Source organism: Formica exsecta, unplaced genomic scaffold (assembly GCF_003651465.1).
Source record: "Formica exsecta isolate Colony F162 unplaced genomic scaffold, ASM365146v1 scaffold282, whole genome shotgun sequence".
NCBI lineage: Eukaryota > Metazoa > Arthropoda > Insecta > Hymenoptera > Formicidae > Formica > Formica exsecta.
The window spans coordinates 318195-340327 of NW_021850084.1; the positions used below are offsets into that span (position 1 = coordinate 318195).

General features: G+C 36.0%; 7 protein-coding genes across 12 annotated transcripts in view; 4 read left to right on the forward strand and 3 right to left on the reverse strand.

The window, feature by feature from the left end:
- LOC115237200 (pseudouridine-metabolizing bifunctional protein C1861.05) overlaps positions 1-7379 on the forward strand; it is a 26486-nt gene extending 19107 nt beyond the window's left edge. For all 4 annotated transcript variants that reach the window (XM_029810090.1, XM_029810089.1, XM_029810088.1 and 1 more), the window contains 2 exons: positions 6357-6592; positions 6681-7379. In XM_029810090.1, the coding sequence (XP_029665950.1) occupies positions 6357-6592; positions 6681-6980 (536 nt within the window). In that variant the 3' untranslated portion in view covers positions 6981-7379. The remainder of the gene's footprint in view (positions 1-6356; positions 6593-6680) is intronic.
- LOC115237204 lies at positions 254-1466 on the reverse strand. Its single transcript, XM_029810100.1, has 4 exons — positions 1295-1466; positions 1144-1210; positions 679-1016; positions 254-600 (listed from the first exon to the last, which is right to left on the reverse strand). Exons 1-4 carry the CDS (start codon positions 1329-1331, stop codon positions 338-340), a joined length of 705 nt encoding a protein of 234 aa, XP_029665960.1. The 5' UTR covers positions 1332-1466; the 3' UTR covers positions 254-337.
- Positions 1680-3651, reverse strand: LOC115237206. Its single transcript, XM_029810101.1, has 2 exons — positions 3083-3651; positions 1680-2795 (listed from the first exon to the last, which is right to left on the reverse strand). Exons 1-2 carry the CDS (start codon positions 3357-3359, stop codon positions 2401-2403), a joined length of 672 nt encoding a protein of 223 aa, XP_029665961.1. The 5' UTR covers positions 3360-3651; the 3' UTR covers positions 1680-2400.
- On the reverse strand, positions 4569-6214 carry LOC115237207. The gene is made up of 2 exons (XM_029810102.1): positions 5817-6214; positions 4569-5566 (listed from the first exon to the last, which is right to left on the reverse strand). The coding sequence occupies exons 1-2, from the start codon at positions 5950-5952 to the stop codon at positions 5064-5066; spliced, it is 639 nt and encodes a 212-aa protein (XP_029665962.1). The 5' UTR covers positions 5953-6214; the 3' UTR covers positions 4569-5063.
- Positions 7380-8330: 951 nt separating the features above from the next.
- Positions 8331-17267, forward strand: LOC115237197 (integrator complex subunit 6). 2 transcript variants are annotated; one of them, XM_029810085.1, is made up of 9 exons: positions 8331-8447; positions 8741-8818; positions 9803-10048; positions 10146-10326; positions 10667-11385; positions 11481-11756; positions 11845-12181; positions 12353-13123; positions 13259-17267. In XM_029810085.1, the coding sequence occupies exons 1-9, from the start codon at positions 8331-8333 to the stop codon at positions 13468-13470; spliced, it is 2937 nt and encodes a 978-aa protein (XP_029665945.1). In that variant the 3' UTR covers positions 13471-17267. The 2 variants fall into 2 exon arrangements, with proteins under 2 accessions (XP_029665945.1, XP_029665946.1); XM_029810086.1 differs by lacking the exons at positions 8331-8447; positions 8741-8818 and adding an exon at positions 9482-9538.
- On the forward strand, positions 17151-20196 carry LOC115237201 (CDK5RAP1-like protein). Of its 2 annotated transcripts, none has more exons than XM_029810094.1 (8): positions 17151-17218; positions 17604-17920; positions 18007-18249; positions 18337-18544; positions 18709-19029; positions 19106-19427; positions 19512-19661; positions 19921-20196. In XM_029810094.1, the coding sequence occupies exons 2-8, from the start codon at positions 17629-17631 to the stop codon at positions 20167-20169; spliced, it is 1785 nt and encodes a 594-aa protein (XP_029665954.1). In that variant the 5' UTR covers positions 17151-17218; positions 17604-17628; the 3' UTR covers positions 20170-20196. The 2 variants fall into 2 exon arrangements, with proteins under 2 accessions (XP_029665954.1, XP_029665953.1); XM_029810093.1 differs by lacking the exon at positions 17151-17218 and adding an exon at positions 17348-17526.
- A 240-nt stretch (positions 20197-20436) lies between these two features.
- Positions 20437-22133, forward strand: part of LOC115237198 (pre-mRNA-processing factor 40 homolog A) — a 4937-nt gene continuing 3240 nt past the window's right edge. Inside the window, exons 1-4 of the mRNA XM_029810087.1 lie at positions 20437-20608; positions 20937-21165; positions 21243-21636; positions 21720-22128. Of these exons, the coding sequence (XP_029665947.1) occupies positions 20606-20608; positions 20937-21165; positions 21243-21636; positions 21720-22128 (1035 nt within the window). The 5' untranslated portion in view covers positions 20437-20605. The remainder of the gene's footprint in view (positions 20609-20936; positions 21166-21242; positions 21637-21719; positions 22129-22133) is intronic.

A 22133-nucleotide genomic window follows, 5' to 3' on the forward strand; every position in this document is an offset into this window, starting at 1 on the left:
ATATATATATATAAAGATTTCAAGATAAAAAAATTTATCTGATATGTGAGTATATCAATGGACGGATATTACGCATAAGAGCGAATTAGTTTAAAAGAATCGAACACAAAGTAGTTAGATTGAGAAAGACGAGAATATCAACACACACACGCCTATTTTTTACCAAACTTTTAAAAAAGTCTATCTAAAAATATATTTCTTAAAAATTATAATTGGACAGATTGAAATTATAGTTAAATATGAAAAAGATTTTTTAAAAGATAAATCTCGCGCTCTTGTTTAGTTTAACAGTAATAAAAACCTTGTGCAGAAACTTTCTGCCAAATACGATTTAATATTATATATATCCGCTTCGTGGGAGACTGTGATGAGACTGAGGATTCGGTTGCATTTGCATTACCAGATTGCGAGATTCTTTACGCAATTTGTAACCAGTCCGCGCATCTAGATATAGAAAGAACGCAGCAAATATATGCAACATGAACGATACGACCGCGAGACCATACGACCACGACAAATGATTGTAATTTGGATACATTAACCAGTCTCGACGCCAGCATTGTCCACCGAATATGGCTACTGCCAAGAAGAGAAGCACACCTGAAATGAAAGAACATTCAAATTAATATTCTCAAAATAAGGATTTTTCTTTCAATTTTAAAGTTAAAGCTTACTTACCGGCAATTGCATCGCATATGAAAGCGACAGACGACAGAATCCATTCGTAATGCAGGACAAATCTCAATGGCCAACGTATCCAGATCAGGCTTATCACAAAGAAAGCAAAGAAAGAAAGTAATAAAGCCAGTGTGACAAACGCTTGCACAATCATGAGCCACACTGGCAGCAGCCACTCTCTTATAACATAATATTCTTGTGAAAAGATGTGATGGCAGCCGTCGAATTGCTTGTCAAACTGGTAATAAGGATAACGGAATTGTTCAAAGCAATATTCCCAGAGTCCCATGTGCTTAAAACTGCTGAATGTCTCCTCATATGATTCTATCCAATACGGACTGAAAATTATTGGAAAGATCAATAATACTGCTTTGCAATTTTACATGCGCAACAAGAAATAATTGTAACAAGAGACAGCTTGAAAATTGTTATTTCATTTCCAGAAAGAAAAATAATTGCATTTACCTTATAAAAGCCATCATTAAGAGGAATAATGATACAAAGGTGAGTCCTCCGCCGAAAACAACGGCGTCTATTAACGAAAGCAAAAGCACACAATTAGTACAGAATATTCTAAATTGATGCTTCATCAATTTAAGCTTAATCAATTACTCACTAGAAGCCCTGTGATACTCTTGTTTATCCACCGTCATGATCTCTCGGTCTCTTGACTCGCGGACAGAGACGTGAAGTCGATCGATTCAAATTATTTGGTCATTGACAATTATTGTTTTCGTTTCGTTGCTCCTCTTTCGTATAGAAACACTTGCCACACCTTGCATTGCGCCATTGCTGCCAACTTTACTACATGACTTAGTGCATCTTATCAACAAATGGTAATATAGTCGCCTCAAAATTATGTGTGTGAATTATTCTATATATTTTTTATACAGAATTTTTATATACACAAATTTGCAATCTCACATCAAGATATATAATTTAATCGAATTCAAGTTATACAGATTAAGGTTTGTAGGATATGCATAAAATAAAGAATTGAATTTTGAATTAGAAATTTTATTTGATAAAGGACGGAGTATAAAATTTGTTTGAATATTTCTGATTGATTTCGTTATTTAAAAAGCCTAGATTTCATCAGATACGTATTCGCGTTAGACAATGTAAATTTACATTATGCGATACATTTTGTGCATAAAGCTTAACGATAATATAAATATATATAAAAACAATATACAGGATGTTTTATAAGTGGCCTGGAAATTTAATTAAAAATTAAGTAATAATAATGACTGCGCAATATTTACAGAATGGATGAACAATTTTTTTAAATATAATCTATAATCGGTTAAATTTTAAATATTTATATTTCACTAAGAAATTGTCACTTGGAGTAAAAAAAAATTGCACAGAAACTGTTTTTTTATATTATTCAGTTTTTCAAAAGTTTTTTTCTGTTATAGTGTTTTAAGGCGCGAGTTACATAAAACATCCTATATACATATATATATTAACGATAACACTATCATACAATACTATCATCCTATATATGTAATATAAAGGTAGATATAAAATATCATACAAAAATATTAAACTTACGTATTCTATCCTAAACTTAAATTAAAATGTAAATTTGCTTTTGTACATTCTACAGAAAGAGATTCTTCTACGAAGGTTTTGCACTTTGTGGACGGAATGATATTAGAATTTTAGTATAACATTTATGCGCAGTTCTCATGAACACATTATTGAACAATTGTCAAGTCATTCATTTAAGCGAGATTCGAGTTGAAACCGCGTTTGAGATTCTTTCAGATAATCTCGTTTCTTTCGTTGTACATTCGCCTCTACCAAAAATAAGCCGCTCGCTATTAACATCAGTACGCTACCTATGACGCCTAGAGCGAAGGACCATCCTAAATAATTATTAAAGTGTCCAGGCATCCAGCTGTCTGCGTTACCAAGGCAAGCGAATACAATGACTGCTATGCCACCGCTGAGACCACTGGCTAGTAGCAAATAACCAATAGTACTTATCAGCTCAATATATCTCTTCCGTTCTGGATCGCAGCACAGAGTAAAGAGTAATATCAGACAGAAGGATATTAGACCCAGCAGAAAGCATACCGTAAAGAAGACTTGAGTGGCTATCATAAATGCTGTAACAAAAAAAATTTCAATATTGTTAACATACTTCAATTCAATGACTTAATGTACGTGCACTATCATTCTTTCTAACAACAAGTTCCTTGATGATTTTGAAGAACAAATTTTGCGCACAATGTTAATAAGTGATTATCATTGATTACAAATTTGTCTAATTGTTTTTTAGACGTTTCCCTCCATCTTTCTTTGAGAAGAAAAAAGTTAAAAACTTTCAACTTGCAATTAAAAGGAATGACATGGTGTCTTTGGATAAGTCCGGCTGCGTCTTGAAGATACTTACGAGGCAATAGGAAGCCACGAATGTCGGAGTAGCCAGCGGTAAACGGATCATAGACCCATCTGCAGCCGACGAAGAATCGTCGGGGCGCGTCGGACTCCTGGGGATTCGGCAGCGACCTGAAGCAGTGTCGCCAGAGACCGAGTCGGTCGAACTGTGCGCCGATGATCCGCGGATCGCTGACCAACCAGGAGGGCGTGCCAAAGGCGACGCACACGCATACGAAGGCCACCAGGAACACGCCGACGCCGACGTTGCCGGACAGGCTCCTCTTCTTCATGTCGCCGCTCCCTATGTGTTCCTGTCTCCTGCGTGGGAATCGCCAATTACCAACGAAACGCCCGCCCGACGACTGGACGCGCAAGACTATAGTCTTCTCATGGAACGCTATCCCACCTGACAATCCCACGGCACTAATAAACCACACCCAGGCACCCTGTGTTATTGGCGGAGCGAGCGGTGGAACCTAACCGAACCTGTAAGGTCTCACCTCGAACCACGCGCGAGTATCCCACGAGTAGAGAGAGCGTAAACGTGACGAATCGAATATGTGTGTGCGTATATACAGGATCGTCTAGAGCAGGTGACAATGGAAGAAAAAAGACAATTCTCTCCTGCTTCTCCCCGCCCCTCAGCGCCCCTCAGCGGATAGAACTTCCTTGATGGTACAATGAGACGTAGAATGGGAAAAGAAAGCGTTCATTCTTAAGGAATGCATAAACAAGTTCTTGGGTGGAGATTCTTTTTAAAATTCATGATCTCTAGCGATTTGTGCCGGTCTCCTACGTCGGCCTTATACGCTCCTGATCTATCAAGGCACATGTGTCACATCTATGTGTCACATCTTATTTACGTACGTGTTTCTCTATCCTTACGATCGCAATCGAACCTTGGTCCTGTAGGACGTAAGCGAACCGCGAATAAATGCGTTTCTCAATCTAAATCATCGCGCCAAGAGGCGCGATTTTTTTTCTTCTAGAAAAACATGACTCCCGTACTCTTTAATTATACATTCGTTACATTTTTTTCTCATTTTTTTCCTCGCGTATAAAGTATTCATTCAGATAGGAAATACTACGTCCTGTAATTGATCGCATGAAAATTACAGTTGTACGACACGAATCATCGCTGAATGAGATTCCTCGAAGGAACCGGATGTGTCACTTATAATCGTTATACAATGAAATCTCGATGCGCGATTTGATGATGACGCATTCGCGGATTGCGACGACTAATATATAATTGCGGAAAATTCAACGCGGTCGATTAAAATAGAATTTAAATTAGGCCAACGACTTGCGGATATACTTTTCGATATATCGCGTGCACGCGAGAGATCCGTATCTCATAATTAACAATGAACACGAATTCATGAGAACAAAGTGGGTCACTATGTGTATGTATAAAGGGGGGTATGTTTAATTGATTTAATTCGCATTCGAGAATTATTACATGCAATTTAAATATCCAAGTGACAAGACGGTAGGGATTAGAAAAAATTGTTTTATTTATTTCTATAAATATAGTATACAAATAAGACAGATTTATTCTTTATAACATTCACATAATCTATTAAACTTATGTACATGTACAAAAATTAGTCCCTACAAATATTTTCTGAATAATACGAATTATATATAATGGACGGATTATTTCAGATATGTCTCGTATAACGTCTCACATATATAAAAGCATTTAAAAGGCTTTTTTTTTTTTTTTTTTAAAACGTTTCTTATACAACTTTAACGTAATGATAATATCAGAATAGCTCAATATATTCTACGTAGTCTATTTTTTTGTATATGTAAAATATGTATATATCTTATATATGCGATATATCTGCAAATTCAATATGTCAAGTTATGAAGTACAGATATAACAATATAATATTATATGAGTCTTTAAAGATTAATTTGTATTTGTATTTAACATGGCAAAAAAAATATTGTTATATGTGTTAAATTAATTAGTTTGTGAATATGTGCTAAATGGTTGTGTGTGTTTTCTGTTCTTCGTTCAATATTCGCTCCTGCTTTTTTCTGTGCCTGCGACCTTCAATTAGGAATAGAATACCAGCTGCTATGAGAGTAAAGCTGCCCACAACAGCTAAGGCATAAGACCAACCTATGTCATTGTGCTCCCAATTGGGCATCCAGTCTCGTCCGTCGCCTCTGGCGCCAAATATAATCACTGCTATAACACCGCACACTCCAGCTAAAGATAAATTACCACCTGTTGTCCACAGAAGAAGCTGGTACTTGTCATGATGACGAGAGCAACAGGTGTACATAATTGTCAGAAAACTCCCTATCAGCAATAGAGTCAGGCATAGCGTGAAGAAGAACTGCGTAGCGACGAAGAAATCAGGCAAGAGTATATCGTGTATGATATAATATTCTTCCTCGAAGACCCACCAGCAGCCATAGAATCTGGTGTCGTAAAGATGACGTGGATCCTGGAAGCCTTGGAAACACACTTGCCACAGACCTGCAAAGATCGACATAGTTTTTTGATCTTCTATTTTGATACCAGCTACGATGTTTCATCTTTTTGAAGACCAACATCATCAGAAATAGATAAATGATTTATTTTGTTCTGGACACCATAATTTTCTTTTTGTATAACTTTTGTACAACCACATCTAATTTCTTTATATCAATGTTAATTATAACAATTATTTTATTCATAGATTTCTACAGATATACATATATATCTAAAATCTTGCATATAATCTTACCAATTTTAACAAATTGCGGATTATTTAGTTTGCCATCAGTTTCCAGCCAATTGGGTGTGGTGAACGCGATCACCACTAGAATGAACGCCACTGCCGTGCACACGGCGGCGGCCTTACCCGTCCTCGTCTTCCCCATCACTTACAATCGTCACTCACGATGATACTTATATTAAAGACTGAATAAGCGAAAAAAATATAATTTCTCGCGATCACCAAATGCAACGTGTTGTTGTCACTCGTCCACTTGGGACGCTGAATCGTCCAACTTTTTCTTATTTAGCTAAGTGCACGAACGCTAGAGTGCGTTGTATGTCCCACACCGTTCCCCTTCAAATTTCGAGTTTTTTTTTTTAATTTTGCCTTGAAACTTTCTTTTATGCTAATTCAAAATATTAACGTAAAAAAGTTAAAATATTTTTTTCAATTTTCTCTCATCGTGGAATCAGTATATATATATATATTTTTTAAAAATAAAAAACTGACTCGAAAATTTAATGCAAGAACAAAAGATTTAAATAATTTTTTTTTTTTTTATTACAGTCTGGTACGAGCCTACGGATATTCAAACGGCAGTAAAAATATTCGAAGCTGGACCGCAATGGAAAAATGTATTACATTTTATCTCACCCAATCAGAACGAGTTGAAAGTCATAAGCAAATACTTTAATATTCCTGTTCCTGAAAACATGGATCTGGTGGCTGTGAAAAATATAGCTGAACAATTGCTTGAATATATTCCAATTGTTATAACTACTTTAGGACCGCAAGGAGTATTGGTTTGTGTTGATTCTCAAACATTTTGTAAATGAACAAATTATCTAATTAAAGATATTTCAACAAATTTATCAACTATTTATTTTATAGGTGACACGCAAAGCTTTGCAAGACAAGCCTTTTTACAACAAGAGTGGAGAACTTATTACCAATTCTTCAATTGCATCTCGATTGTATCCTGCTATAGATGGTACAGAAAAATCGAGTGAAATTGTCAGTGTAAGCGGCTGTGGAGATTGCCTTACAGCTGGAATAATTTATGGAATTCATAAGAATCTAGATGAAATCAATTGCATTTCTGTAGCTTTAAAAGCTGCTGCACTTTCATTAAGATCTTTCGACACAGTTCCAAGGACACTCACAATGCTCTCTAATAGTAATGAATCTTAATTGATAAATTTCTTTTTATAATCATAAATTTGTAATTAAACTATTGCCATAAATTAGCATTTAGGATTTTAATCTGTATTTTTATACTTGCTACTATGTAAGTAAGATTCTACTGTATTTTTATACTTGCTGCTATACAAATAAGATTCTACTGCTACTATAGTATAAATTGCTGTTTTATATTAATTAGATGCGTAACGAATTTAAACAAGATGTTTATAAAATCAATATGGATATCTATCTGTCGTCACGCCATTAAATATGTTTTTATTGATAGTCACCGCTTAATCAATATGATTAATAATTTATTTTCTACAATTGTGAAAAACATCCGAATCAATTACAAATGTAAAATAAACACGCAAGGTGTTTAAAATAAAACAGGCGACGCCGTATTCACAAAAGAGCTACAATGTATACACCGTGACGCGACGAGTCGATCGAAAGAAGGGGGAGGGGGAAAAAAAAGTAGGTCCGTTGTGCACCTTCTACACCTTGCACATGTATAACGATAATGAACGTGGCGCGTGGCAGTAGCGAGAGGAAGAGAAACAGCAAGAGAGTGCACGTAGCCGCAGATATTAGACGCGAGTAGAGGGTTTGAAATAGTGGTGGGGGACCAATGACGTTATGTTGGGCGCAATCACGTGGCACGCTCTATATCGTTGCGTTTGACTCGACGAAGATGGCGCTACACGCGTGAGCGAGAGAAACGAAGACAGGTGATTAGAATGAGCGAGATAGGTTAGATTCGACGAGATATATATATATAGTAAAAGGGAGAGAGAACGACGGAGAGTGGGAGGGAGAAACGGCGAGGAAGAGAGAGCGAGAGGGAGAGAGAGAGAGAAAGACAGAGACGGACGGTGGCTTCAAGGAGAGGAGAGGGGACACGTACACACATAACCACACCAAGGCACAGAGCAGCACTCTAAACCGCACACTCTCGCCAAATGCCACATACGTATTAGTTACACACACACACACACACGGGCGTACGAAACGAAAGAGAGAGAGATATATATAGAGAGAGAGAGAGAGAGGGAGAAACGGACCAAGCGAGCGCCGTTACGATAAAAGAGAAGTTTTTCAGAGAGCGTATTCGGGGAGCCGTTCAATGGTCGCGGCAGCTATGCGCCACGCCGCTGCCGCCGTCGTCGTCGTCGCCGTCATTGTCGTCGTCGTAGGGCATCCAACTAGCTAGTTCCGACCGGCCAGCACGACGGGAGTCGTGTTTCGGTATCCGCCAGTTGATAAACGAGCACGCTACGACGCGCGCGCGCGCCTCGGTCTCGGTCGTCGTCGTCGTCGTCGTCCGCCGCCGTCGTCGTCGCCGTTGTTTCCCCGAAGATGACCATAATAGTCTTTTTGATCGACACGTCGGCCTCCATGAATCAGAGGGCATATTTGGGCGGACGGCCCACGCTCTTGGACGTAGCCAAGAGCGCCGTGGAGACTTTCGTGAAGGTACGCTCCGAGTGCGGACAGCTTTTACGCGCCGCGCCGCGTCGCCGTCTTCGTCGCCCTCGTCGTCGTGATCGTGCTATATAGAGGGTGGGAGAGAGAGAGAGAGAGAGAGAAAAAGACAGAGAGAGAGAAGGAAAGGTCGTATGTTGATCTCTCTCTCTCTCTCTCTCTTTCTCTCTCGTTTGTCAGGCACGTAGCCTTCTCGGCGACGAGGGCGAGACGCGGACCGTACGACGTTTTATTGTACCCTGGTGCGTGAAGAACGCGTGTGTAAAGTGAAAATCCTGTTCCAGGTACGACAGAGATCGCCGGAGAGCCGCGGGGATCGTTACATGCTCCTGACCTCCGAAGAGCCACCTCAGAACATCAAGGTAAATTTTTCCTCTCTTCTCTTTCCATCCTTGTCTTTTTCTCCTTTCGTTCTCTACGCGCGTTTTCACCTTTCCTATTTTTTATCTACATATAATTTTCTATTCGTCGCTCTGTTGTCGGTAACACGGCCTATCGCGTGAGGATGCTCCCCGGGAAGCGTTCGCGTTCTCCCTTCCCTCCTCTCTCTCTCTCTCTCTCTCTCTCTCTGTCTCTGTCTCTGTCCCTCTCGAGTCGCGGGACTCGTCCCGAGTTGGGTTAGGTTCGATTAATGGCGCCGAATAATTAATACGCGGCAGGCACGGGCGGGCAACGGAGTTCGCTCGTCAGCTGCGGAAGACGCGCATCATTGGAGACGCAATGGCTGGAAAGAAAAGCGAAATTCGAAAGCGAAGAATACCTCTGGCGCCCTCCCATCCCGCGAACTTCGCACGCCAATTTGAAGAAATTCAAATGCGACACATTCCGTTCATTTCGATCCTTATTTTGCAATTTCGTCTCTTTCCATTCTTCTAAATCTTATTTTTTAAGACGAGCCTTTGTATCAAAATATCGTATGAAAATGTACAAGATGAATCATTAGAAAAATGGAGTACATTTAATTATCTCTCTGAATTTAAAGATTCAAGAAAAAGATAAAATATAATTTAAATAGTTTTTAACAACCAGTGTGTTGAATATTTCTTTCAAGTTATCAAGATTATTGATATTTCTTATTTAAGGTATTCTTAAGATAGATTTACTTAATCTAAATTTGTCAGAGGAATATATATTTAAAATCATTTAAATTTTTGTTTTAATCATTTTTTATACAAGAGAGATAGTTGTGAGATGATTCTCTCATCCTTTATATTTTATTATTCATCTTTATTTTATGAACAATAATGCATAGACAAAAATCTTGTTGGGGTTTTAGAGATTAATTTAAGAAAACTTTGTGTAATATTTTTGGTAATATTATTGGAATCATGTTCTTTTCCTCTCAGGCAGGATGGAAGGAAAACTTGGCAACTTTTATGAATGAACTTAAGAATTTACAATGCATCGGCTTAACAACATTAGGTGCTGCTTTGAAGCATGCCTTGGATGTATTGAATATAAATCGCATGCAAACCGGCATAGATACATACGGCCAAGGAAGATGTCCATTTTACTTAGAACCATCTGTTATAGTTATTATAACAGATGGAGGAAAGTACACATCCAACGGTGTACCCCCAGTGCACCAAGACGTAAGTGTAATTTTTTGCTACAATCTTTGTGTGTACTATTATATCAAATAAATGTGTGATTATTTTATTATATGAAAATAAATTGACCTTTTTACAGTTTACATTACCCATGCATTCTCCAATACCCGGATCTGAATTAACCAAGGAACCATTCAGATGGGACCAAAGATTGTTTTCTTTAGTGTTACGTTTATCAGGAACACCAGCCGTCGAACGAGATATAGGCTTGGTGGCGAGTGATGCGTCACCGATTGATGCAATGTGCGAAGTAACTGGAGGTAAAGAAGATGCAATTTAAGAAATCTTATCTTGAATTCTCTATAACATACTGCTTTGTCAATTTAATTGAACAAAAAATGCGATAAATTGACTAAACTGTTTTAAAAAATTCATTAATATCTCTGCTTTATATAAAAGAATAACAGAATTTTAAAAAATACAACAAGATTTATCAGTTATTAATAGAATCATATCCATTCTGAACAGAATAACAAGCAATAACTCAAATTTTTTTATAATTGCAATTCAATTCATGATGTAAAGATAAGATTGAGATAAAAATTCTACACTTAATTAATTGTATGTCATGTATTATTAATATTTCAACACTTGTCGCAGGTCGTTCGTATTGCATCACGTCATTCCGAATGATGATACAGTGCATAGATTCGCTTGTGCAAAAAGTTCAATCAGGCGTGGTGATAAATTTCGAGAAAATCGGTCCTGATCCCCCGCCGTTGACTAACGACGCGCCACATCAGGATGAAGAGGAGAATGAAGACGATGGTAACGCGGGACCGCGCGCTCAATATCCAAATGCGCTAGCGCCAGGCAATACGGCTTGGTATTCCTGTAGACGTTTGATTTATGTACCACGATCGGCGCAGAAAGGTTTCGCAGTCGGATTCTGGCCGATTCCCGAGAGCTTTTGGCCGGATCTTAACGCCAGCTCGTTGCCGCCGAGATCGGCGCATCCAAATGTAAAATTCACATGTACCAGCCAGGAACCGATGGTAATCGAGAATCTACCATTCGACAAATACGAGTTGGAACCGAGTCCTCTAACTCAATACATCCTGGCGCGGAAGCAACCGACGACATGCTGGCAAGTGTTTGTGGCCAATTCGTATAAATCGAGCGAAGTTGGCCATCCATTCGGATACTTGAAAGCGAGTACAAACTTAACTTGCGTAAATCTCTTCGTTATGCCTTATAATTATCCTGTGCTGTTACCCCTGTTGGAGGAGCTCTTTAAGGTGCACAGGCAAAAACCGACTCCCGAATGGAGAGCGCAGTTTCAGAGTTACGTGAGGACCATGCCTACTTATTATGCCGTTGTAAGTTTTATTATATATATATATATATATTCTTATATAATTATATATTATTTTATTTTAATTCATTTTCATCAAAACATTTCTCTCTATTACAGTCGTTAAGGAGAGCTTTAACTAGAATGGGTGCATCCGCGCCTCTAGCACAAACATTGTTACCGGATACTATGGATACTTCTTTATCATATAGCGTTTTAACTTATTTGAAGCGACTCAAAAATTTGGCGAAGCTAGAATTCGATCGACTTTGCAGCGAAGTCATTTCTAAGCAGGTCGCCGTTTCGAATCTTACGAAAAATTTATCCAACTGTACCACGAGTGCGGTGACGGAAGGAGTGAGAGTAATACCGAGAACACCACTGAAGAAAGATCTGGTAAGATTTAATACATTAAGAAAAATCGCTCAGATATTCCACAATTTATAGTTTAATTGTGTATAAAAAAAATGTATGCTTTGTGTAGGTGTCCCATCCTTTATTACAAGACAAATTCACGGGTCTCCGCGATCAACTGAACGAGTTTGGAGGTTTTGTAGTCGGATTAGTGAAGAATCAGCAGCAGCAACGTGGCGCGCACAGTTACAGGAATGTTGACGTTCCGAGAAAGTCTCTACTCGATCAAGTCATGAGGATGCGCGCGAATTTTTTACAGCCTGGTTTACTGCACACGAAATTGCTCGATGACGACTACGTTCACTCGATGCCTTTAGCCCAAATGGGAAATTATCAAGAATATTTAAAACGTATGACTCCACCGTTGAGGGAAATCGAGAGTGTGCCAGTGAGACAACATATGTTTGGTAATTATTTAATAAATCTTGCGAGTATAACTTTTCTGTGGCGTATAACGGAGAAACAATTTGTGCTGTATAAATTATCTATGTATGTGTGTGTTGTGTGTGTATATGTGTGTACAGTATATAAATTATAAATTCATTGTGCCATATATTTGTGTTATATCTCAATCATAGGCAACCCGTTCAAGATAGACAAGAGAATGATGGTAGACGAGGCGGATATTGATATAGTCGGCGCGACATCCTCTACATCGAAAAGCGGTCTCAAACGCACTCTACCACAATCGGATGGCCCGTCTTCCCCGAGACCGCCGCCTAACAAGAGAAAGCCTGGGCCCATACCGAAAGATGTGATAGTACGACGGCCATCATACTCATCGCCTAGCAACACTCCACCGAGTTCACCGATTCCGTGGGTGATGGAGGATGCGAAGAATCAAGCGACGGCGGTAACAGTTGCCGATACGAGTACTCCACCGACTTTGACCAGTCTGCCCAATGTATCACCGTGTCACGTGTCATCGGTACCGTGTTCGAGCGCCTCAGAAAAGTTGGTAAACGGACTCGCGGAAATGCCGCCAGCCATACCGGTATTCGAACCAATTCCGGTGGAGCATGTTAACAATCATATGGACACGCCGCCAGTTCTGACGCCAATAGTTAACAATATCGACACGATATCAATGTCAAAGGGTGAAGTTAAAAGTGAACGGACAGATAACGTGAGGAATGAGTGCCGATTACCCGTTAACGATTGTATCGAAAATAGTGCGCGAGTTGTTGATAGTGGTATAGAGGAGAGACTGTCTAATCACGTGGAGGAGAAGCGAGAGTTGAAGCCTGAGAAAGAGAAAAAGTTAACAAAAAAGGAGTTGGAGGACATCAGGCGGCACAATTTGAATATTCGGGAACTCGTTTACAAGGAAGTGCGGAGAAGAGGAACAAGTAAGTCTTTGAGATTAATCAATCTTCTTTGATATATTGAAAAATGAAATTAACATAAAAAGATTGACAAATTTATTTATCACTAACTATATCTTCGTAATGATATTAACAAGTAATCGATTTATTTCATTTCAGATTACGCAACGCTGTTTTCACATCTACACCAAATTCAGGGAACCCTAGATATTCGGCTTGCATTTGTGAAAGACATAGTGAAGGAATCATTACGCTTTAAACGACGTAATCTAGCGTCGCTATTAGAGGAGTATCTTAAAACTATTCAAGAGGACGGTTGCGCTATAAATTATAAGTTGAATCACAATGGTGCCACGAAGATAAGTTGTTAAGATATATGCGTAATTAGGGCATTATCTTAATAATAGTGGAGGAAGTAGATTGTGAAAGAACTCTTGTGGGAATTTTTGTCAGAGGTTTTAGTAGCGGTCTTGAACTTTCGGAAATAAGGACTACTTTTGATACTCACTGGAAAGACCTGCACAATCTCGAAGTCTTAGCAAATTTCAATAGCATTCTCAGTGTCAACCACTAAGTAAGCCATGGCACTTTTACGATTTACTTTTAAGCTTTGCGAGTGATCAGTTGGTAGAAATTTCGAGTGTGTTTTATAATAGGGGGCATGGTTATAAATTAAAGCAATAATTTATTCACAGAATGTAACGACAAAAACGATTTTATGGAGCAATATTCTCTCATGTATACTCTTAATATTTCTCGAATAATATTTCTCTAATGATCTTGTTTTAAAACTTGACCATTTTAAATCTTACTCTGTAAAGAAATTCAAAATTTTATGTATCTCGGATGCTTGAAAATATTGTATCATACAATCGCGCGTAACGTAATATATATACGTATAGACTATATTCATACAATATATGTTGAAGTTTTTATCCTTTATACGAGTATATGCACGCGTTTCTATATCGTTACATGTAAATACGTTTACACATTTTGTTTCATCGTTTATTATAATGTATTTTTTCTCGGAATTTTGCCGATATCTCACTTGGCACATTTATTACAAATATGTCTTGCATGCTGGCATACAAGACAATAGTTGCATATATGTGAGACGAAATTATAAGAAAAATACAATATTGATTCTTTGTAAATGCGAGTCTGCACATATAAAGTTTATTTGAAGTACAAGTGCAATCAAACGAGCATAATTCTACCAGCTGCCCAGTCCTCAGCACTTATGTCAAATTTAGGACAAAATAATTGTATTAACGCGTATTACTCTTATAATTATATTTCCTATTATATTTAATCTATCTATATACACATCATACACACACATTTGTGATCTACATTATTAAGTTTAATAAAATGCCATAGTTTAACACTATACCAAATTTGTCTGTAAATTTTGTTGTGTACTTTGTTAATATTATAAAAGTAAATTAAGATCTGACTTTTTATTGATGACACATATGCAACAGGACATTATTTGCAAGAATTGCACTTGTTCATGATTTTTCTTTATATATAAAAGATGAGAACATATCTTTTGTTATACAAAAGAAAGAAATTGTAGAGACCTTCATTCCACTGTGAGAAAATTTATTATGCGTTTTATTATATAATTAATAGAATTAGAATATTAAAAAAAAAAATAGAAATTTTTTGCTTTGTTGCAGTGGATTTTTCTTCTTTCATGATACGATATTAGCTTTTATAATGCGAGACCTGTCGCAAATAGACTTATACCAAATAACATTTAAATGAGGCATTAAATGCAAACTTGAATTTATTGTGAAATCTTCTACGAAGGGTTGACAGTGCCTGATGCTATTTGAAATTGACATAATGTATTTATATTCAACCCACTATGTCTCCAAAGCGTTTAATAATATTTTTTTGCATATAATTATATATATATAAACTTAAAAAAACATCTTTAATTTAAAATATATGTATTGTGTATCAGGAATAATAAGAATTATAAATTATGAATTTCTCTACTATTGTATGCAAGTTGCCTATTATATTATACAGATTCTGTATAATATAACAGACATTTACACAAGATAATATATTTTCCGTTTTTGTCTCTAATGGAAAATAATGTAGTATCATAGTGTTGTAACATTGTGGCTAATCTCCAATGCTTCTTGTATAACATATTTAATTTCTGAGAGGGAGAGAGAGAGAGAGATGTGTGTATGTGTGAGAAAAATAAAAATGTAATAAATTAGTGTAAGAAACATTGGCAAGTAGCCATATTGTTACAACATCGTGATACCATTTCAAAATGAGAATTTCATTCTAATTCTGTATAAATTCAAACAAATGTGTAGTATAACAGAATCAAAACTGCAATATATGTCTGAAATAACAAACATAGAGCAAAATAAATTGTATGTTTTATCCTCAAATTCTTATGTGTATGTGCAACATGCAGCAGCAATTTGAAGCAATATTATTCTTTAAAAAAGAAATTACTTTGATGATACACATGTGGGTTGAAGGAATGCATGTTAATAGCGATAACTTTCTCATTTGTATCACCACTAGTTATAAATGTCAAAATTACTTAATGATTTGTCAAAAATAATTCGACCAAATATTACATAGGTTAATAACACAAGCTAGGATGATTATCTTACTTACCATCTACCTGTGATTTTTATATTATAGCTTATATATGTCATGGAATATTATTAAGTATCATTATCATCATCAATACTTTACTACCTTACTTTTTCATAAAAGAAGAACATCTAAAGTGAAAATTAGGACAAATTTAAAGACATATCATCATACATGAATAAATTATTGTAGAGATTTTTAATTTGTACATAGTCTTTAAAAACTCTATACCATTGTTATGAAAAAAATAATAGTGTTCTTTTTTTTTCATAAATGTTTTGAGACTTTTATTAATATTTTAAGTGAGATAATCAACCATATGTTTTCTTGTAAACTTGATAATGTCCAATACTCTTTAGAAAGAGATGCAGACAAAATTGTATTTATTAGTTGAAAATATGTTGAATATCTCGTATATAAATTATTTTATAATAATGGAGCTTAGCTGAGTCACACAAAGACAATGACGCTAGACGCTTATTTGCTCCAAAAAGAAATTAGTAGAAAATTATTGAATACAATTATTGATATGACACTAAGTGCGATTGTATGTAAAAGGGATTATGGATAATTAGAAAAAATGTGTGGAAGAATTCCAAGTACCTCGATTACAACCTCTTTTATTACAGCACAGCTATACTTTATTACTATATTAAGATTATTTATTATTGTATTATACAAAGTGTGTGAAATAGATGAATAATTTTTTTTTATAAACTTAATTAGGAACTGTAGAAAATAACATGGTATACAAATGTTCTACCAAAGCAAGATTGTGTTTCTGCACACTTTTACAACTGCTTTATAAACTGTAACATTTATGTAGAATTCACTGTCCCAAATATTTCCACAAAAGCAACTGGAACATGATCCCAAATAATTGAGTTTGTCAAAAGCTCAGTTTATGAAGTGTCTATTGTAAGCTTTGTCAGTAGAAAAATAACAAAATTATACATATCACGGATGTATAATTTTGTACAAATGCAAGAATTCGTGCAATTATGTCAATAAAACATAAGCTTAATGTAGACGTAACTCATGCTAATCTGTTACGATGGGCCGATAGAAACTGTGTTGCCAAATTACTGAAAATTGTTTATTATCTAGAATTTTTCATAATCAGATGAAAATAGAATTGAATTGCATGATTTCTTATTAGAACGTATAAAAATGCAGAATTGATAAAAGAGGTAAAAGGAAAAAAGAAATATAAACTCATTCTTTTAAATCAGATATCGGCCATTCTAATTTTATACAATAGTATAAAGATGGTAATAAGAACTGTATTATATACGTCTCTTTTTATGTATTATTCAGGATGTTACTAAATGTTAATTACTATTTTTTCACAATAGTGATAGTGATATTTGCATTGTTGTATATACGAAATTGTACATAAGACGCGTGTATTAGTATATATGTAATTATTATTATAGAAATTCATATTGAAACGACTGTCCTGTTTTTACGTTTATATTTTAGGTAAAACGATAAATAAGCCTCTTGAAATGAATAAACAAATTGACAGAAACATCTGTCGTATATTTTTTTCGCCGAAAGTACGATATTTCTTTCTCGAAATTATGTGTAATTTAGTTACCGAATATTGTGTGGAATATAGATACCCTGTGCCCTCGTGCAATGATTTTCCTAACCTATATTGAGTTACGTACTCATTTGCCAAAGTTGAACGAATTGACAGATTGACACGAGTAGAGATTAACGCGTATTAAAAACAAATATTCGTAATTAATACATTAATATTTGAGTATTTATCAAATATATATAATGTAATATATATTATATAATAATATCGGCATTTTCGCTTAAATCTTTTTAAATTTTTATTCAAAAAATTTTTTTTTAGAATCAAATTTCAACGCGACCTGGATATGTCGAGGGGGATACATTATGGAAACTGCGCCAGAAAGTACTTCATGTTACAAAAACACACAAATTCCCATTGTCTTCGGATGCGACGCGGGATTTATGGAACTTCTGCGTTCTCACATGAATCGGCGATTGATACAAATGCGAATAAAGAAGCTTTCGTAAAGCAAGGACCGATAAGGAATATCAAAGATGGACCTTCTTTGAGGGATTTTTTAGAACCGTCTATTATCGATATTCCTAATGAAGAACCTGTTCCGTACGTGCAGGATATTCGTGGTGAAAATCAAAAAGGTTTTTCACATTTTTATTATAAAATTTTCTATTAATCATTTTTGTCTATTGCAAAATTATTATTGTTATTTTTTTTTGTTTGTTAGTGTACTTTGAAATTTACGGTTGTCAAATGAATGTAAATGATACTGATATAATATGGTCGATACTGAAATCTCACGGCTACAAACATACGCAAAGTATAGATGATGCGGATATTGTATTGCTCATTACCTGTTCCATTAGAGATAATGCTGAGCAAAAGGTATGGAGCAAGTTGGAGATATTGAACAGCATAAGAAACAAGAAAAGGAGAATGTCTATGTCATCTATGAAGATTGGACTCCTAGGTAAGTTTTTTATTAATATATAATTCAATTGAGATGGAGAACTTTTATAAATGCTCTGTTCTGAATAAAAACAAATTTTTATATCAGGATGTATGGCCGAACGCTTAAAGACTAAGATATTAGAGAAGGGTAAGCTTGTAGATGTGATAGCAGGCCCTGACAGTTACAAGGATTTACCAAGACTTCTAGCAGTAACAGATAATGAAACAGCTGTTAATGTTGTATTATCATTTGATGAGACATATGCGGATGTCGCACCAGTTAGACTCAACCAAGACTCTGTCGGAGCATATGTGTAATGTATATATATGATATATTTAAAAAAATATTTTATAAAATATAATATACATATATATATGTATGAGTGTTTTCATTATATCTTCAATGGGTTTTCGCTTATTAATTTTATGACCTCTATAATCTACTATACTACATTTATATCATATTTGTGATTTGCAGTTCTATAATGAGAGGTTGTGATAACATGTGCACTTACTGTATCGTCCCATTTACAAGAGGAAGAGAAAGATCCCGGCCGGTTGCAAGCATAGTTGACGAAGTTCGACAGTTATCGGATCAAGGTGTAAAAGAAATAACCCTCCTTGGTCAAAATGTAAATAGTTACAGAGATTTGTCACAATCGGAATTTGTTATACCCGCTGATACAGAGACTCATCTCGTTAAAGGCTTTAAAACAGTTTATAAGAACAAAAAGGGTGGTTTAAGATTCAGTGATCTTCTAGACAAAGTCTCTTTGATTAACCCGGAAATAAGAATAAGGTATCTTTATATTAGAGAGAGGAGACATCAATTATTTTAATATATATTTGTGTACTAACAATATAATAATTTCTAGATTTACATCGCCTCATCCCAAGGATTTTCCCGACGAGGTGTTGCACTTGATAGCCGAAAGACCGAATATCTGTAAGCAGATTCACTTACCCGCTCAGAGCGGCAATTCCACGGTTTTAGACAGAATGCGAAGAGGATACACCAGGGAAGCATATTTAGACTTGGTGTATCATGTACGTAATATCCTGCCAAATATATACTTATCCAGCGATTTCATCGCCGGGTTTTGCGGTGAGACCGAAGAAGAGTTTCAAGATACGTTATCATTAATGGACGAAGTGAAATATAACAACGCCTATTTATTCGCCTACAGTATGCGCGAGGTATGGTCTTCATACTATACGTCACTCGGACAATTAAAGTCAAAGAAATTTAACAAAATATAACAGAAAATCGTTTTTTTACAGAAAACTACGGCACATCGACGATATAAAGATGACGTTGAATCGCATATAAAAATGGAGCGCTTGAATCGCATGATTAAGTTATACAGAAAGGAAGTAGAAAAATTAAACAAAGCACAAATAGGGCAGCATCAACTCGTTCTTGTAGAAGGTGTAAGTATTTCATCAATTTGATTATTATGTACATACTGAGAAATATAATAGCATCTCTGTTCTCTTTCTCTATTTCCTTTTCCTCTCTTTTTCTCCATAAATTCTTTTAATTTTATATTTTATAAAGATATTAAACTTATGTTTTAAACTTTTTTTTTTAAATATATTGGCTATTGGTAAATATAATTATCATTTTTTTTTGCAAAAATACTTAATTGTGCGTAAAAATAATAACTTTTTATGTATTTTTTATTGATAGCCAAGCAAGAAATCTAATGAATACTTACAAGGTAGAAACGATGGCAATGTAAGGGTTATATTACCATCTACAGTTACTCGAATTAATCAACATTCAGCCACAACAAGGAAGATACAACCTGGTGATTACGTTGTTGTACGAATCGACAGTGCCAACTCTCAGACTTTACAAGGGATACCTTTGTATTGTTCTTCTATTATTGAATATTCATTAGACAGAGATAATAATTATGTTACATTTAATCAGTAGGAATTATAACATCTACAAATTACATAAGTGAGTTTTCTTTCAATTTATATCCATTGATAATCAATTATTTTTAAATATACATTTATTCCCGATTAGATAGATATTTTATTTTCAAATATTTTATAATATTTTGTAAAATAGATGATTTATTAACACAGTTGCGTAGCATCGATTGCTAATAAGTTAAAATTCTTCTTTATCACATGATTTTAACGTTAATGTTATCAAGTTTGATAGCTAGATGGCGGAAAATTATAACCACAATCTTGCGCATGCGTACAGTGAATATATGATCATTCAAGTTCAGGTTATGAATTAAAGTGAAATAAAGTGTTGTTTAGTTGTTTACGCTAGATTTGTTATCGATGCTCTGATTGTGCGAACGATTGCAAATTCTGTTTTGCAGAATCCTACTCGGGGCGATCCTTTTATATAAATGGCATGTAGATTGAGCGTTACAACTGCTAATCTTTCTTTAAGATATGTGATATTAAGTTTGAAGATTAATTGTTTTCTGTTTGGAATGATCCTTTAACATAGTAGCACGCAGCAATTATGAAAATAACAATAATAATAAGTCATTGATAATAAATAATAATTATTATTATTAGAGCAAGCTGGGTTCATAGCCTGTTCTCGTCGCGTTTCTTTCTATCTTCGTGCGTATATTTATCGTCGTAGAAAGAAACGCGGAAGTGCTGTTGTAAGCCTATTACGCTCTTCAAAATTATTATCTTGACTGACATATATGTTCCAAAATTTATTAGGCTTCCAACGACGGTATTCCACCATCTGCCGCCGTACCAGGATTCTCATCGACAACGCCAAATATTGCATCTAGCTTTGTGCCACCCATTATGCCTACGGCACCCTTCATTCCTCCTCCCAGTCTACCGCCAGGTCCTCCGGGTATAATGCCGCCTCAGTTTTCTATACCTCCGCCAGGTTTTACTTTTCCCATCACCGCTGCACCTTCTCCAGAGGCTGGAGTCATAGGTTAATATCCATTGCTAAATACCCACGTCGATACGATAAATCTATCATGTATGTAAGTTTTTTTTTCTTTTGTACAGCCGCATCGCCGCAGATAACAGCACCAGGGATTCCTCCTCCTTCACCTATCGCCAACGACGCTACCAGTTCGACGATGTCCGTCTCCACGTCAGAGAAGAAGACCGATTGGAGCGAACATAAAGCACCGGATGGCAGAACGTATTACTATAATAGTATTACGAAACAATCATTGTGGGAGAAACCGGATGAATTGAAGACCCCAAATGAATTGTTGTTGTCGCAGTGTCCTTGGAAGGAATATAAATCGGAGAACGGCAAAATATATTATCACAACGTAACAACCAAGGAGTCCAGATGGACGATACCGCCGGAACTGGAAGAGCTGAAAAATCGAATCCTGGCCGAGGAAGCTGCAGCGGTCGCCGCGGCCGCTGTAGCAAACGCCACAAATTCGTGAGTAAAATTAATTTATGATATATAAAAATTTGTTTATTTTAATGTTTTCTATATTTATCACGATTTTTCTGTATTTTCAGCAATATAGTTCCTGTAGCCATGCAACACTTATCACCAAATATCACGACTATATCACAGACTAGTACGCCAGAACCAGGTGGAAAGTCTGCCATCGAGCAAGCGATGGCCGCAACCCTCGCGGCGATTAATATCCCGACGCCACCTACAAAGCCGGACGAGGATAGCAATTCCGCGATGGGCTCGGCTAATGACAGTCGTACCAGCACCCCCGAGCCAAAGATGCAATTTAAAGATAAAAAGGAAGCAATTGAGGCGTTTAAAGAATTATTAAAGGAAAGGGACGTTCCGTCGAATGCTACGTGGGAGCAGGCGGTTAAATTGATTCAGAATGATCCTAGATATCCACAGATGAAGAAATTGAATGAACGTAAACAGGTTTTCAATTCGTACAAGACGCAAAAGTTAAAGGAAGA